Raw genomic sequence first — 12151 nt, 5'->3', positions numbered from 1 at the left:
AAAGTTTTTTGTTGTTGTTGTTTCAGGAAAGTGAACAAGTGCTACAGAGGCCGATCCTGCCCTATAATTGTCCACTGCAGGTGAGGTTTCCCATGCAAAATATCATATCTACTATATGTTTTGGTTTTGGAATTCATTAAGAGTGTTAATTCCATACTTTTACAAGTTACTTTTAGTCTAGTAAACAACTTCACACCTTTATTCCTATATGTGCAACATATTGAGACTTCTTTTAAGGTTCCATAAATAAGGCTTGGATAGCATATGTATGGCAGTGGAGTGACTCGGTCCTATTAAGAATATCATCATTTATTTTAGTGTGCTGGGACCACAAGCCTCAAGACCCCAGACTCTTTCTCGTCATCTTCGTTCTTGGGTCATCCTCTTGCGCCCCCTGCTGTTTACTGTGGGAAGTCATAGACCCTTTTGTGTTCAACTGAGTACCTCGTTCACCGAGAAGCACACTATTTTAGTGACAGTCATAAAACGAAGATAACAGTTTGTTTCATGAAAGTATATCTAAAATTAAAACAATTTAATTTCATTCTTAAGCACCAGTTAAAATGTATTTGATCTAAAAGAAGGCTTCTCAAATGTCCTGAGTTTGTTTTATAGTGGATATATTGTTCTGTAGTGGATACATTAATTCTGCTTGCCATAATTAGATTAAATCCCTGGTATCTCATAATCGAAGGTCATTACTTTGTCATCAACAAAATAATACGCAATAAAGCACTATCTCTATTGTCAGATGTTTCCTATTACTGGATTATTTCATGTTTTTTCTTGTAATAATTTTAATAAATTCAGCTTCATGTGGTATTTTACCTTTTCTTTTATTATTATGTGCCCAGATATTGTACTTTTTATGTTAGACATGAATGTAAATTTTGAACCTGCTTCTGCATAAATTTAAAACAATTAATAGCAAATATTTTGTATTATTAAGAATTTCTTACACTTATAGTGACACTCCACTCAAAGCGCTTTACAGGTAATGGGAACTCCCCTCCACCACCACCAATGTGCAGCCCCACCTGGATGATGTGACAGCAGCCATAGTGTGCCAGTACACTCACCACAAACTAGCTATCAGTGGGGAGGAGAACAGAGTGATGAAGCCAGTTCATAGATGGGGATAATTAGGAGGCCATGATTGGTAAGGGCCAATGAGGAATTTGGCCAGGACACTGGGGTTACACCCCTTTAAACAGCATTCTTTTTGCTTGCCAACTCCTCTGATCCCTTCCTCCAAAAAAACAGTGGTTTTCCACCATTGTAGTATAAACACCATGTAGCCACACTCTGCTTGTAGTTCTAAACTGTATTGCTGTTCACCCATATTTTGCCAAAGCCACAAATGCATTACGTAAATGTGTATCAGTTTTGGGTTTTTTTAACGTGTAAAGCGTTTGTACTCCTTGGATTAATATATCAGGTTGAATTGGGTTTTGGTTTAGCTAGAAGACAGGAAGTACAGTGAACTGTGTTTCCTTTGCCCTTAGTGATGGTACCGGGAGATCTGGGACATACATTCTGATTGACATGGTGCTCAACCGAATGGCAAAAGGTGAGATGACTGTTTCATGGATATATTGTGTAATTTGGTACTGCTTCCAAAATTAAGTTAATATTTCATCTGTATTTCCTGATGTACTGCTTTAATTTACGCTATAAATAGCCAAATCATGTGGGGTTTGGCAGTGGTGAATACATACAGTCTACTGTAGATGATCTATATACAATATTCTATATTCCACAAATCTGTTTGGGTAATAATAACTTCTAGCAAGCTAATATAAGCAAATTCTATCATACTAGTTCCATAAATTACATTAATATGAATACCTTTGCAGTGCCTCATGTAAACTTGTTAGGGTTAGGATGAAACTGTATGTTATCTGTGACAAAGAAGCATGCAAGGAAGAAATTGAGAAAATCCATATCTGATCATCTAATACTATTTTTTCTTGGAGTTGTTCATTTGTATTTTTTATAGGCAATAGGGTAGTGATAGGGTAATGGAAATATCTAGATGTGTATCTATTCAGTAATTCAACACACTAGATACAGTGGCTTGCAAAGACATTCACTCCCTTTTGTGACAAGATAAACAACATTGTTATCCATCAATTACCTCAACTTGACAGAGCTTGAAGACGTTTTGCAAAGCAGAATGGGTGAAAATTGCATGGCACTATCCCTGTTTTGCAAGGCTGGTACAGACTTGTCGAAAAAATGCTAGCAGCTGTAATTGCTGTCGAAGGTGCTTCCACCACATTTTGATTTGGGCTGGAGGACATGATAAAGTGTTTTGATTCTTGCAGGTTTGGGGTTTTTGCTGATGTTTAACTTCCTTTACCCATAAAGGCATATTTAGTTTGAACATCCAGGTTTTGATTTAAATTTCCACTCTTAATTTTGTACTTGAACAAAACGGGACGACAGGATGAATGGTTATGAATACTCTTTCAAGGCACTGTAAATAAATCTGTTTATTTAGCTGTGATAGTTGTTTCTGTAATCTCTTAACTCGAAAGTGCCATGTTGTAATTCTTAAAAATGATAGTATCTATCTTAACTGCTAAAAGATTAAGAAATCACATACTGTTTTACTCCAGGTGGTTACATTTCCTAGCAAATACCCAGACGTTATAAAGAGCCAAGTTCAGAGTTCATAAGAATGAAAAAAATAAGAATCTGTCACTAATTGATGTAATCTTTTTCTTTAAAGGAGTCAACTGCAAAGTCATGACAGTATAGCCTTTTCCTCACTCCAACAAACCTTTTTTTAAAGGGTCTGTAGAAAAGAAGTCATTAAATAGAGACCAGACAATGGGGGGTAGAGAAATGTCCCTAAAGAGAGCACCACTGCCACAAATATAGGACAAGTAAGGCTTTACAAGATAAAAGTCACAGAAATCTGTGTTGTTTTTTCAACGTCAAAGCTTGGGCTCTTCAGTTAACTCTCCTGCTCTTGCAAAAAGTTTTTTGGGGTATCTTCAGTATGGAGTACTACATATACATATATACTACATATATAAACTACATATATAAACAGTAAAAAGTTGTGCCAAGCATGTTATTACTCCATGGGAAGTGCCATAGTAAGTGGCAAGAGTTCTAGTTCATGTTGTGGTTCAAGTAAAAAACCCATATAATATCTTTAGCAGCAGCCTTTCAGAATTGTATTTGCTGTGTGTTTTATTCAGAATGTCAGCTGATGTATTTTACGCAGTATTTTTACAAAACAGTGTAATACAATTACTTAAACTGTAAATTAACTATCAGTCCCCTTGAATCACGTCATCCAAGAAACAGATGCTTTGCGAATGTATGAGTACTTAAGGTTGGTCTTAACCTGCTTGGTTAAGAGGTAGCCTCCTGGCCACAGGACAAAGAAGCTGACCCCCCATTCAGAGACCGAAGTTAGCCAAGCGGCAGCTGTAAAGGTGGAGATGGGATGGAGGCAAGATGAATGAGAAGAGGCATGTGAGAGTTTTATATACAGTATATAGTGAAACTCATTAATGACTGGGATTAAGAACAGCTGAGTAAGATTGGCTAATCTGTTTTGATCCCTCCTGAACTTCAGTGAAGAATTTCCATTTGTCTATCCGATTAAGTAAAGGCAGCATACTGTGTATTAGAATACGTATAATCTCTAGACTTACGAATCATCTTAACATCCACTACAGAAAACAGCACGCCCTCATTCTCTTGAAGTTCGACAGGGGAGTTTATAATGAGCAGACTTAAATTTGGATGCCCGTGCAACCTTGTCTTAACACAATGTCTTCCCCTTTTCAGAAATGCTGGTTAGATTGTTTTTACCACATTAACGTTGCTGAGATGCTTGCATTTTAGTTTTTACACTCAGAAAATGAATGGCAACTAACATCAAGGCCTGCGCACACTACACAAAAAGACTGATTGAGATGAGGGAATGGGAGGTCAGGGTTTAAACCTAAGAATGTATTTCTGAATGTCGTATTCCAGCCTGAGAGACAAGGTCTTTAGTAACTTATATACAGTATGTGTTAGTCGGTTATAGCCTTAGAAGAATGAATAGAAATAAGGCAATCTTTGCAGGGCTCTTTAGGGAATAAGGTCTCGTATTATTATTAATGTTTGTCACCTCTTACATTGTTATTAGTTGAATCTTATGGCTCTACAGCCGTTCTCCAGGGATTTGCAGGTTTTCAAGGCTTTTCCTGGAGTGCCAGTAGATTAGAAGACCTGAATAATAAAGATGACAGACAAGAGACTTTTGCAAGACACATATCTGCTGCTTATGTGCAATACAATTGACACTAACCTTGGGGATCTGTATGTCAGCATGAGAATAAAATGACATTTATCAAGGAAAACGACAACCTTATTTCCATGGCCATCAAAAAATTAATAACTCTTTCACTATGGGATGGAGGTTTAAACTTTGTAACAGACTTTTGTTTTCCCACACACAAACTTTCTTGCTGTCTATGGTGTGATGACAGTGCTTCCAAACACAAGCATTGAGAATCACTATGAAGTACAGAAAAGGGGTTCTCTTGTCATTGCCACTGAGAAATCCATGAATTGTTTTTTTTTTACAGATTGTTTTCATGTTGCTGCACATTTCTCATAGTTTAAATGAATTACAGTTTTTGCATGTTGGATACTTTTTGGTTTCTGCACAGTTAGAAACACTGTGTACAGCCTTGATTAAGTTGCTACATACAGTAACTGCTTAACCTCACCTTGAACAGCAGGCAGCAACAGTCAGTAATGTTTGTCAGAGATGGACTGGACATTGAAGACACTGAAATGGTCATCCAAGGTCAAACCCTACACAGGCAGCAAACTGGTGTAATGTGGGATGGCTGTGTTTTCACAATAATTAGAGCAAGCAGAATCCATAGGAGATCACACAAGCAAGACACCCTGAATAATCCAGAATAAGCATGTGTTGCTGCCAACGCCAACATTTTCTGAAGTCTGTCTGATTTTGTTTTAAGTCAACTTCTGCTGTAGCCTGGAGTCTTGGGAAATCCCAAAGGGCAAACCTCTCAGAAATATTTTCAAAGATGAGTTCTGGATAGTTTCAGGCAAACGTTATAATCACTCTGTGCAATTTCTGAACAGGTATTTTGGCACATTAAATTTAACTATAAATAAAGACAATATATATGTTTGTTACAGAATTCAAATGAAGCATGACTACTTGTCACATTCCAAATTCTTGTCACTGCCAAGTTGATTTAACCCACTTCTGAGCCATACTCATGAGCAGAAATTGTCAGATGGATACCCAAAACATGATAATCCAAGTCAGATTGCAGGTAATTCTCTGAGCCCTTGGCCAGTTTTACTGAACCCTTCCAACTGTTATTAAGTACAGATGTATTAGCTGGCTTCTTTCTTATGAATGAAAGATGAAATCAGTCTGTCTGGAGTACTGCTTCTTGAACACCTCTTAAAGGTCTGAGATGTTCCAAATTAGAGGGAGCTTTTAGTTAGTTCATCTTGCATCTTTGTGTGCCAGTAGTTTCTGGAGCTCGTGATCTCGCTCGGCAGTTTCTAGCTTTAATTATGATGCTTCACTAAGGAAAAAACATTTTTTTTTGCTTTTAAGGTTTTATCTCAATGTTAATTTTGTCTCGTGCACAGGTGTGAAGGAGATTGACATTGCAGCGACACTGGAACATATTCGAGATCAAAGACCAGGCATGGTGCGCACCAAGGTAGGTGGATTACCCTCTTGTTCCATTTGCCTTCACAGGTTTACCACTGATACTTTGCAACCTTGCATTGATGAAATATTTGATATGAGGGTATTTCAATAAGAAAAGACATAATTGGCTGCAGTGCCAGTGCTTGTTTTATTTCATGGTCACATTACATTTTATCACCTTGTATAGACAAACACCTTGTACAGAGTTTCCATTTCCTTCAGTTAAATAACCTGTTGTAGCCACAACAGTCCACGTTCCGTCACAGCTTCATTCCAATTGAAAAGAAAATATCATAATCAATAACCCCACTGAACTTTCAGACTTTCTTTGTTACTGGTTCATTTGGATGCTTCCATTTCTAACTTCATTGTTTGCTCCATAATTTGTATTTGTAGTGTCATCACGAAGGACAGAAATGTTCCGCTGTTAATGTGAAACTTAATGAACAAGTTAGTACCTATCCCCAGTATGGATTCTTAACAGTACTTAATAAGCATTCACAGAACTTATCCACCATTGTTCCTAATGATTTTAAATTCTAAATCTATTTTAAATCTTGAGGAAACCTCCTTCAATAGAAATTACATTGAACTTAAGAAAGAGTTCCACAAGACTCATGAGTTAGTCACTTCGTAAAAACACCCTCATAAAAACACAGTTTTACTCGAAAGGATTCAGATGTGCATCAAAAGAAAGCTCAAGGTTCAGAATGAAACCTACAGTAAGTCCCTTACACATATTTATGGGGAACTACAGTTGTTGTCATCAATACTAAAGGGAACGGATTTTGACAATTTGTTCAGAATGAAGAGCACAGGGTACTTTATTCTGTGGCAGGTAGGTACTGTGAACAAGATGATCTGCAGCACCCATGAGAAATCACCTCCTCTCTGCCATTTCTCTCTACAGGACCAGTTTGAGTTTGCTCTGACGGCTGTTGCTGAGGAGGTGAACGCCATTCTGAAGGCCCTCCCACAGTGAGCCATGGGCCACCATGACATCTCTACTATGGATGCCAGACACCTAACCAAACGTGACCCTCACCATGCCGATATTCCCTCTCCATGCTCCTACACACACATACACCCACGTCTGAGCGCCAGACAAAATCCATCACTCATTCACTGAAGAGAAACTGAATTTCAAGGTGGAAATGTTGACTGATCTCCTAACCTCAGTTGAATTCCTGGAGGTTATCCTTCCCACACATCGTTTCGGCATTGTCACCACTTTCCCATCTTCCTGGTTTCCATCTGTGTACCAGCTTTCCATTCTGGGGCAGTAATTCTCAAACTTTACTGTACATGAGCATCTTCTATGATGTTAGAATTGAGTGGAATGTAAGTGGGATACAAAAGTATCAGGAATTGTTCTTAAAGGGAGGGAAGGTAAATTTCTGAAACGTGTACATTTTTTACTTCATTTATCATTCACATTAACATCATTAACCCAAAATGCCATTAAGGTGGTACAGGAATTCTGCTCTCACTGAGTACAGTAGAAAACACAAATATTCTTTGTTGTTCAATGTCCAATTTAAAACATTTCAAAGTACTCCCAGTCCCGTGCCTTCAACTGATGTGATTTTATTTATAATGTTGTTTTGTTACATTGACTACCTGTGGGTATAAATAACTTCTTTTGTATCACATATCACCATGCTTTATCTGTTCATGTTAGTTAAATCGGCATTGTCAGGGGAGTAAGGTATTTGACACATTTTGTCATTTCTGAAATCGTCATGTTCTGCAGTTCAAAGTTTCAAAAGTAAAATCGCAACCAGCAGGCTTACGTAAAAAAAAAAAAACACCCTGAGTATTCCTCTTATCTGTGGTTAAAAACAGCTTTGAACTGCAGGCTCATCCAAGAAACTTCCAACGCCAGACTCCAGTTATTACATTTTATCTTCAGGGTTACTTGGTAAGTGGTCTCAGCACAGAAGTGATATAATCTCCTCTGAAACCTAAACAGTATAAAACTCCGGATAGGGTTAAGGTTAGATCATATCATTTTCACTGACTTTATTTAGACAGTTTTACACTGATTAAATTTCAGAGGAGGTGATGCCACCTGGGCCGAGACCAATTATACCAAGCAGCCCTGAAGATAAAATAATGAGTTTTCAACAATTTTTCATTATCTTTACCGGATCTTACCATTCTTACTTCTACAGTCGTTTTTAACCTTCCATGTTGTAGGGGGTGTTCATGTTTCAGAAAACAAGTCCTTCTGATCAGATGAGACTTTTAACATATGTATATATTAGATACACATGCTCCTACTGTTCAATATGAATAGAGCTGGAACGTGCTACACTGGATGAGCGTACATTATAAAGAGGAGTGACAGCAAATGTACCTAAAAATCCTGGTTATCTGACTTTTTCTCCTGCTTATCAAATTCTGAGGTTTTTTTTTTCCAATTAGAGGGGGATTTCAAAGGAGAACTAAATGAGACATCTTCACTCATCATTGTAATGGTACCGAGCAAGAACTCTATCCATAACCACCAAAGTCACAGTTACCATGATTACTTCAGATGGGAAGTCCTTTGTTTGCACTGGGCAATTATGTTAACATATTTTCTTAATATGTATCTAACATTTCTGTTTGTCTGTAATCTTGTCTTTGTAAGAAATAATGCAAGTGAACTTGTCTGATATTTCTATTCAGATTATCTGGATCGCTTTAAAAATATCTAAACATCCCAGTATAAGAAAAGAGTTTTATGAATGCAAATCCCAGCTGTTGAAAGGTATACATGATGTAGGAAACGGCATTGGTATAGAAAATGAGTCGCGTTAATGTCTTATTCTGAGATCAGAAAATTTATTTTTTATCAGGTTTTGCACTGGAGCAACGTAATATTTAAAAAAAAAATAATGAGTACTAATCCTGATAGCATATACTTCTCCAGCTGTTGCAATTCTTGCCCATTAACTGGCTTACAGTGAAGAATAAAGGATTTTTTTCATACTAAATGGATGCTCAAGTTCCCTTTTTATGTTGATTCGTGGTTCAGGAGCTTCTATCCATATTCTAAATTGAAATCATTTATTATTTCCTCTTTATAATGATAGAAAAACACAAACTTTATGTATAATATGAACTTACTATAGTTAAACCACCTTGACAACACATTTTGCTTGCATTACATTACGAATTTATTCTATATGACTTACATCAGTGAGAAATCACTGTTATTCCTCATATTGCTACTAAATAGGGGATCAAAAACTGAGAGTTTAAGACTTACATTTCTTGCCCTACAGAGTACCCATTGGTACATATACAGCTGAACTGCATTCATGTACCAGTGTTGCAAAGAAGACTGAGCTGGGTTAATACAGTGGCTGTCCTACTTGTCTCTTGCAATTTCACACCCTACTAATGTGTCTTGAAAAAAAGAGAGCATCTTTTTTTCTGTGTTATTATTATGATTGTTGTTAAAATATTCTAGTATGGGCTGTTTCCCTGTAGCAATCAAGTAGAAAAAAAATATATAAAAAATCTATTTTGTATCTTGATGTGAATAAAGTTTGTGGATTTGTGCAACTGCAGAAAGTGCTTCGGTGTTTTATTCTTCATACAATGCGAAAGATTTAACTGTACATAAAGAAAAGCCTCACAGTCATTCCTTTATTCTGCAAAGTTTCATTTTATGTGTCAATAGTGGCTGTCGAGAAATTTCTAAACAATTAGTGGCTGTTGTTATGGGAGACCTCTAAAAAGTATCTGGTTGCTTTTGCAATTGGTGTCAACCACTATATGAACCACTTTTTCCTCTGTGTTAGAATTGCATCTGTATGCGAAACCGTAGACACTGTGCTTTTAGGAGATGCTGTCCTTCAGATGAAACATTAAAATGAGGTCCTGATGTAGTAGCCTGACCTCATTCCAGAGTTTGCAAATGTAGGGGTGTTAACCCTGGTGTACTGGCTAAATTCCACTTTGGATTTGCACAGCCTGGCCTCTTAATTCAATACAAAAGTGTAGCCAAATTCTTATTAGTGGGATACAGAGAGGAAATGTAATGAAACATATTGAAAATTGGAAACGTACAGCCTGGCCACCTGAAGGAACGCTACCTGTGGGGCCGAGGCTAACAGGACTCTCTTTGTGGGGAATGAGCCAGGTAGAGGCTGAAAAAGAAAGGCATGGTGCAGAATTGGTTCCACGTGCAAATGGAGTGCTCACCAGGAAAGATATTTATGTGTAGGAGGGCGGAAGTGGGCGAGATGGGTTAGAAACAAGACTTTTTTTCGAAAACTCACAAGGGTTCACAAGGTCGTCTGGCGGTCAGCGGCTCTCTTTTCATTTCTGATGCAGGATATCTCGGAGGCTCCGTCTTCCTCACGGAAAGCAAAAGTTGACGGCCCACGGGCAAACCTCTGCTTCCCGGTTTTTAAAAGTCACCTGTCCACTTGTCTTCCACAGGTGGCGGAGGACAGCCGGTCATTCCCCTCGGCTTCCTGGGAAATGCAGTTCAAACCAGAACCGCCATCTTGTCTGAAACCACCGCTCTCGTCCAGCGTGTTGAGTATTTGTAGCAGAAATAGGGGTAGATGTGATAGATTTGCCAAATTGCCTGAGCCAGAGTTTCCAAAGACAAAAGTGAACGTGGGTGAAAATGACATGACACCTGTTGCCTATTAATTACCAAGAATGAATAGTTGGTCACAAAAGGGAGAGACAGGACTATAACTCACAGATAGCATGGGGTTCTTCATCTTTATTCAATCATAGGGATAGAATAGCAGGATTAACATCGCTCTAAATAGTATCCCCTTCAATCACCTTATGTATAATGTCAAGCTTACGAGACCTTAAAACTAAAAAAATGCAGGAGTGCCATCAAAGGTTGATGAGGTATTCTTCATGTCCTGAACTGCCTTCATTAGCTTAAAGAGGGCTGCAGGAGCCTCCAGTACAGTAGCTTACACAGGAAAAAGGCTTCAGAGACAGGAGAAGCCTAGTACACATTCCCTGATGAGATTGAATGTTTAAGCAGTATAATTTAGAACACAATAAATGCAAATGAATTGACAGAAGAGCTCAGGCTTGCACATACAGCTTATAATATAGTATAATTTAGAACACAAAATGTAGAGTTTTGAAACAGCAGAAGCAAGTTCAAGTAGCCAGAATGCGTAGACTGCAAAGGAACAGGTAAAGGTTTATTCCATGCTGAAAGGACAGAGACACGATGGTTCGGCTGTGCAGCCTTTTTCACGTCTTCTACACCTGAAGGCGGCGCCACAGCCGAACCATCGTGTCTCTATTCTTTTACTTTCAGCAATAAACCTTTACCTGTTCCAGAAACCAATAAAAAGGTCTATTTTTTTATGGAGTCTCAAAGCCAGTGAATGACCAGATTGATTGTCATTACAATAACATTTCCAGCTACATCTACATACAAGAAATGGTGCGCGATACCCAAGCAGAACATTTTTCCAGCAAGACTGATTTTCAATATAGTAGCCTGAAAAAAGACTGTGACTCTGGAAAAGCAAATGCGGTCTCCAGTGCAGTAATTTTCCTTGGATATGATTTATGCAGTTTGGAGGGAAATGTACCAGAATATCTTAAATGAAGCATTTTACAGTCCTACAGAATACAGGAGCTGTTGACTGAACCGCAGCTGAAATCAAGAAACTCACGTTTAGCCTGAAGCTTGTTCCAAATCATCTCATTTTGTAGTGCCATGGCCAAGATGCGCCAGCTGGGGGCAGTTAGCTGTCCTCGGTTAAAATACATCTGCAGAAATTGGCATTGTGACATGGGAAATAAACATAGCTATATCTGGGAGTATGATCTATGTCTATCTACACGTGCTTCCAGCAGGGTTACACAACTCATCTGAGAAATTGCCCTCTATGCATTTCTTAACCTGATACACATATCATTAAGACTATTTTTGAACCTCAACAAAACATACTGGTGCCAACAGGTTATGTACATTATTAATAGTGCCAATACACTTCACAGCTAGTTCCAGTCACTGTAGTGCATTGTCAGCTACAATCAAGATCTAACTGTAGGTTAATAATGGGACTGTATTCAGTTGCTAGCCATGACAGCTCTGACTGCTGGCCTGTGGAGGGACTTTTCCTAATAAAGGCACATCTCGCGCTGTAGAAGCTGCTAAATGCAATCAGTATTTTGGCATTGACATACTGGATAGTTAGGTGAGGCTGACTAGCATACAGCAGCACAGTAATGGCACACAGAACGCCATGAAAACAGGACTGCGCACTCTTCCTCTATCACTCTTATTCACTGTCTTGAAAGACCTCAATCCATAGCAAAGACATTCTCCCACTATCACAGAATACATCTATCCCCTTCTAGACCACAGGCCTTAGATGGTTCTACATCTCTCTTCTCATACGAACAGGTGAATTGTGCTTCATCAAATAAAATATTTTGCCTCTG

The 12151-nt window shown here is 38.2% G+C and overlaps 1 protein-coding gene across 1 annotated transcript in view; it reads left to right on the top strand.

Moving 5' to 3' along the window:
- LOC102696272 (protein tyrosine phosphatase receptor type N) overlaps positions 1–9280 on the top strand; it is a 149673-nt gene extending 140393 nt beyond the window's left edge. Inside the window, exons 20-23 of the mRNA XM_006636797.3 lie at positions 27–80; positions 1506–1570; positions 5653–5726; positions 6627–9280. Of these exons, the coding sequence (XP_006636860.1) occupies positions 27–80; positions 1506–1570; positions 5653–5726; positions 6627–6698 (265 nt within the window). The 3' untranslated portion in view covers positions 6699–9280. The remainder of the gene's footprint in view (positions 1–26; positions 81–1505; positions 1571–5652; positions 5727–6626) is intronic.
- The last annotated feature ends 2871 nt before the right edge of the window (positions 9281–12151 follow it).

Source organism: Lepisosteus oculatus, chromosome 12, assembly GCF_040954835.1.
Source record: "Lepisosteus oculatus isolate fLepOcu1 chromosome 12, fLepOcu1.hap2, whole genome shotgun sequence".
In the NCBI taxonomy this organism is placed as follows: domain Eukaryota; kingdom Metazoa; phylum Chordata; class Actinopteri; order Semionotiformes; family Lepisosteidae; genus Lepisosteus; species Lepisosteus oculatus.
This window is presented reverse-complemented; position numbering and strand designations above follow the sequence as displayed.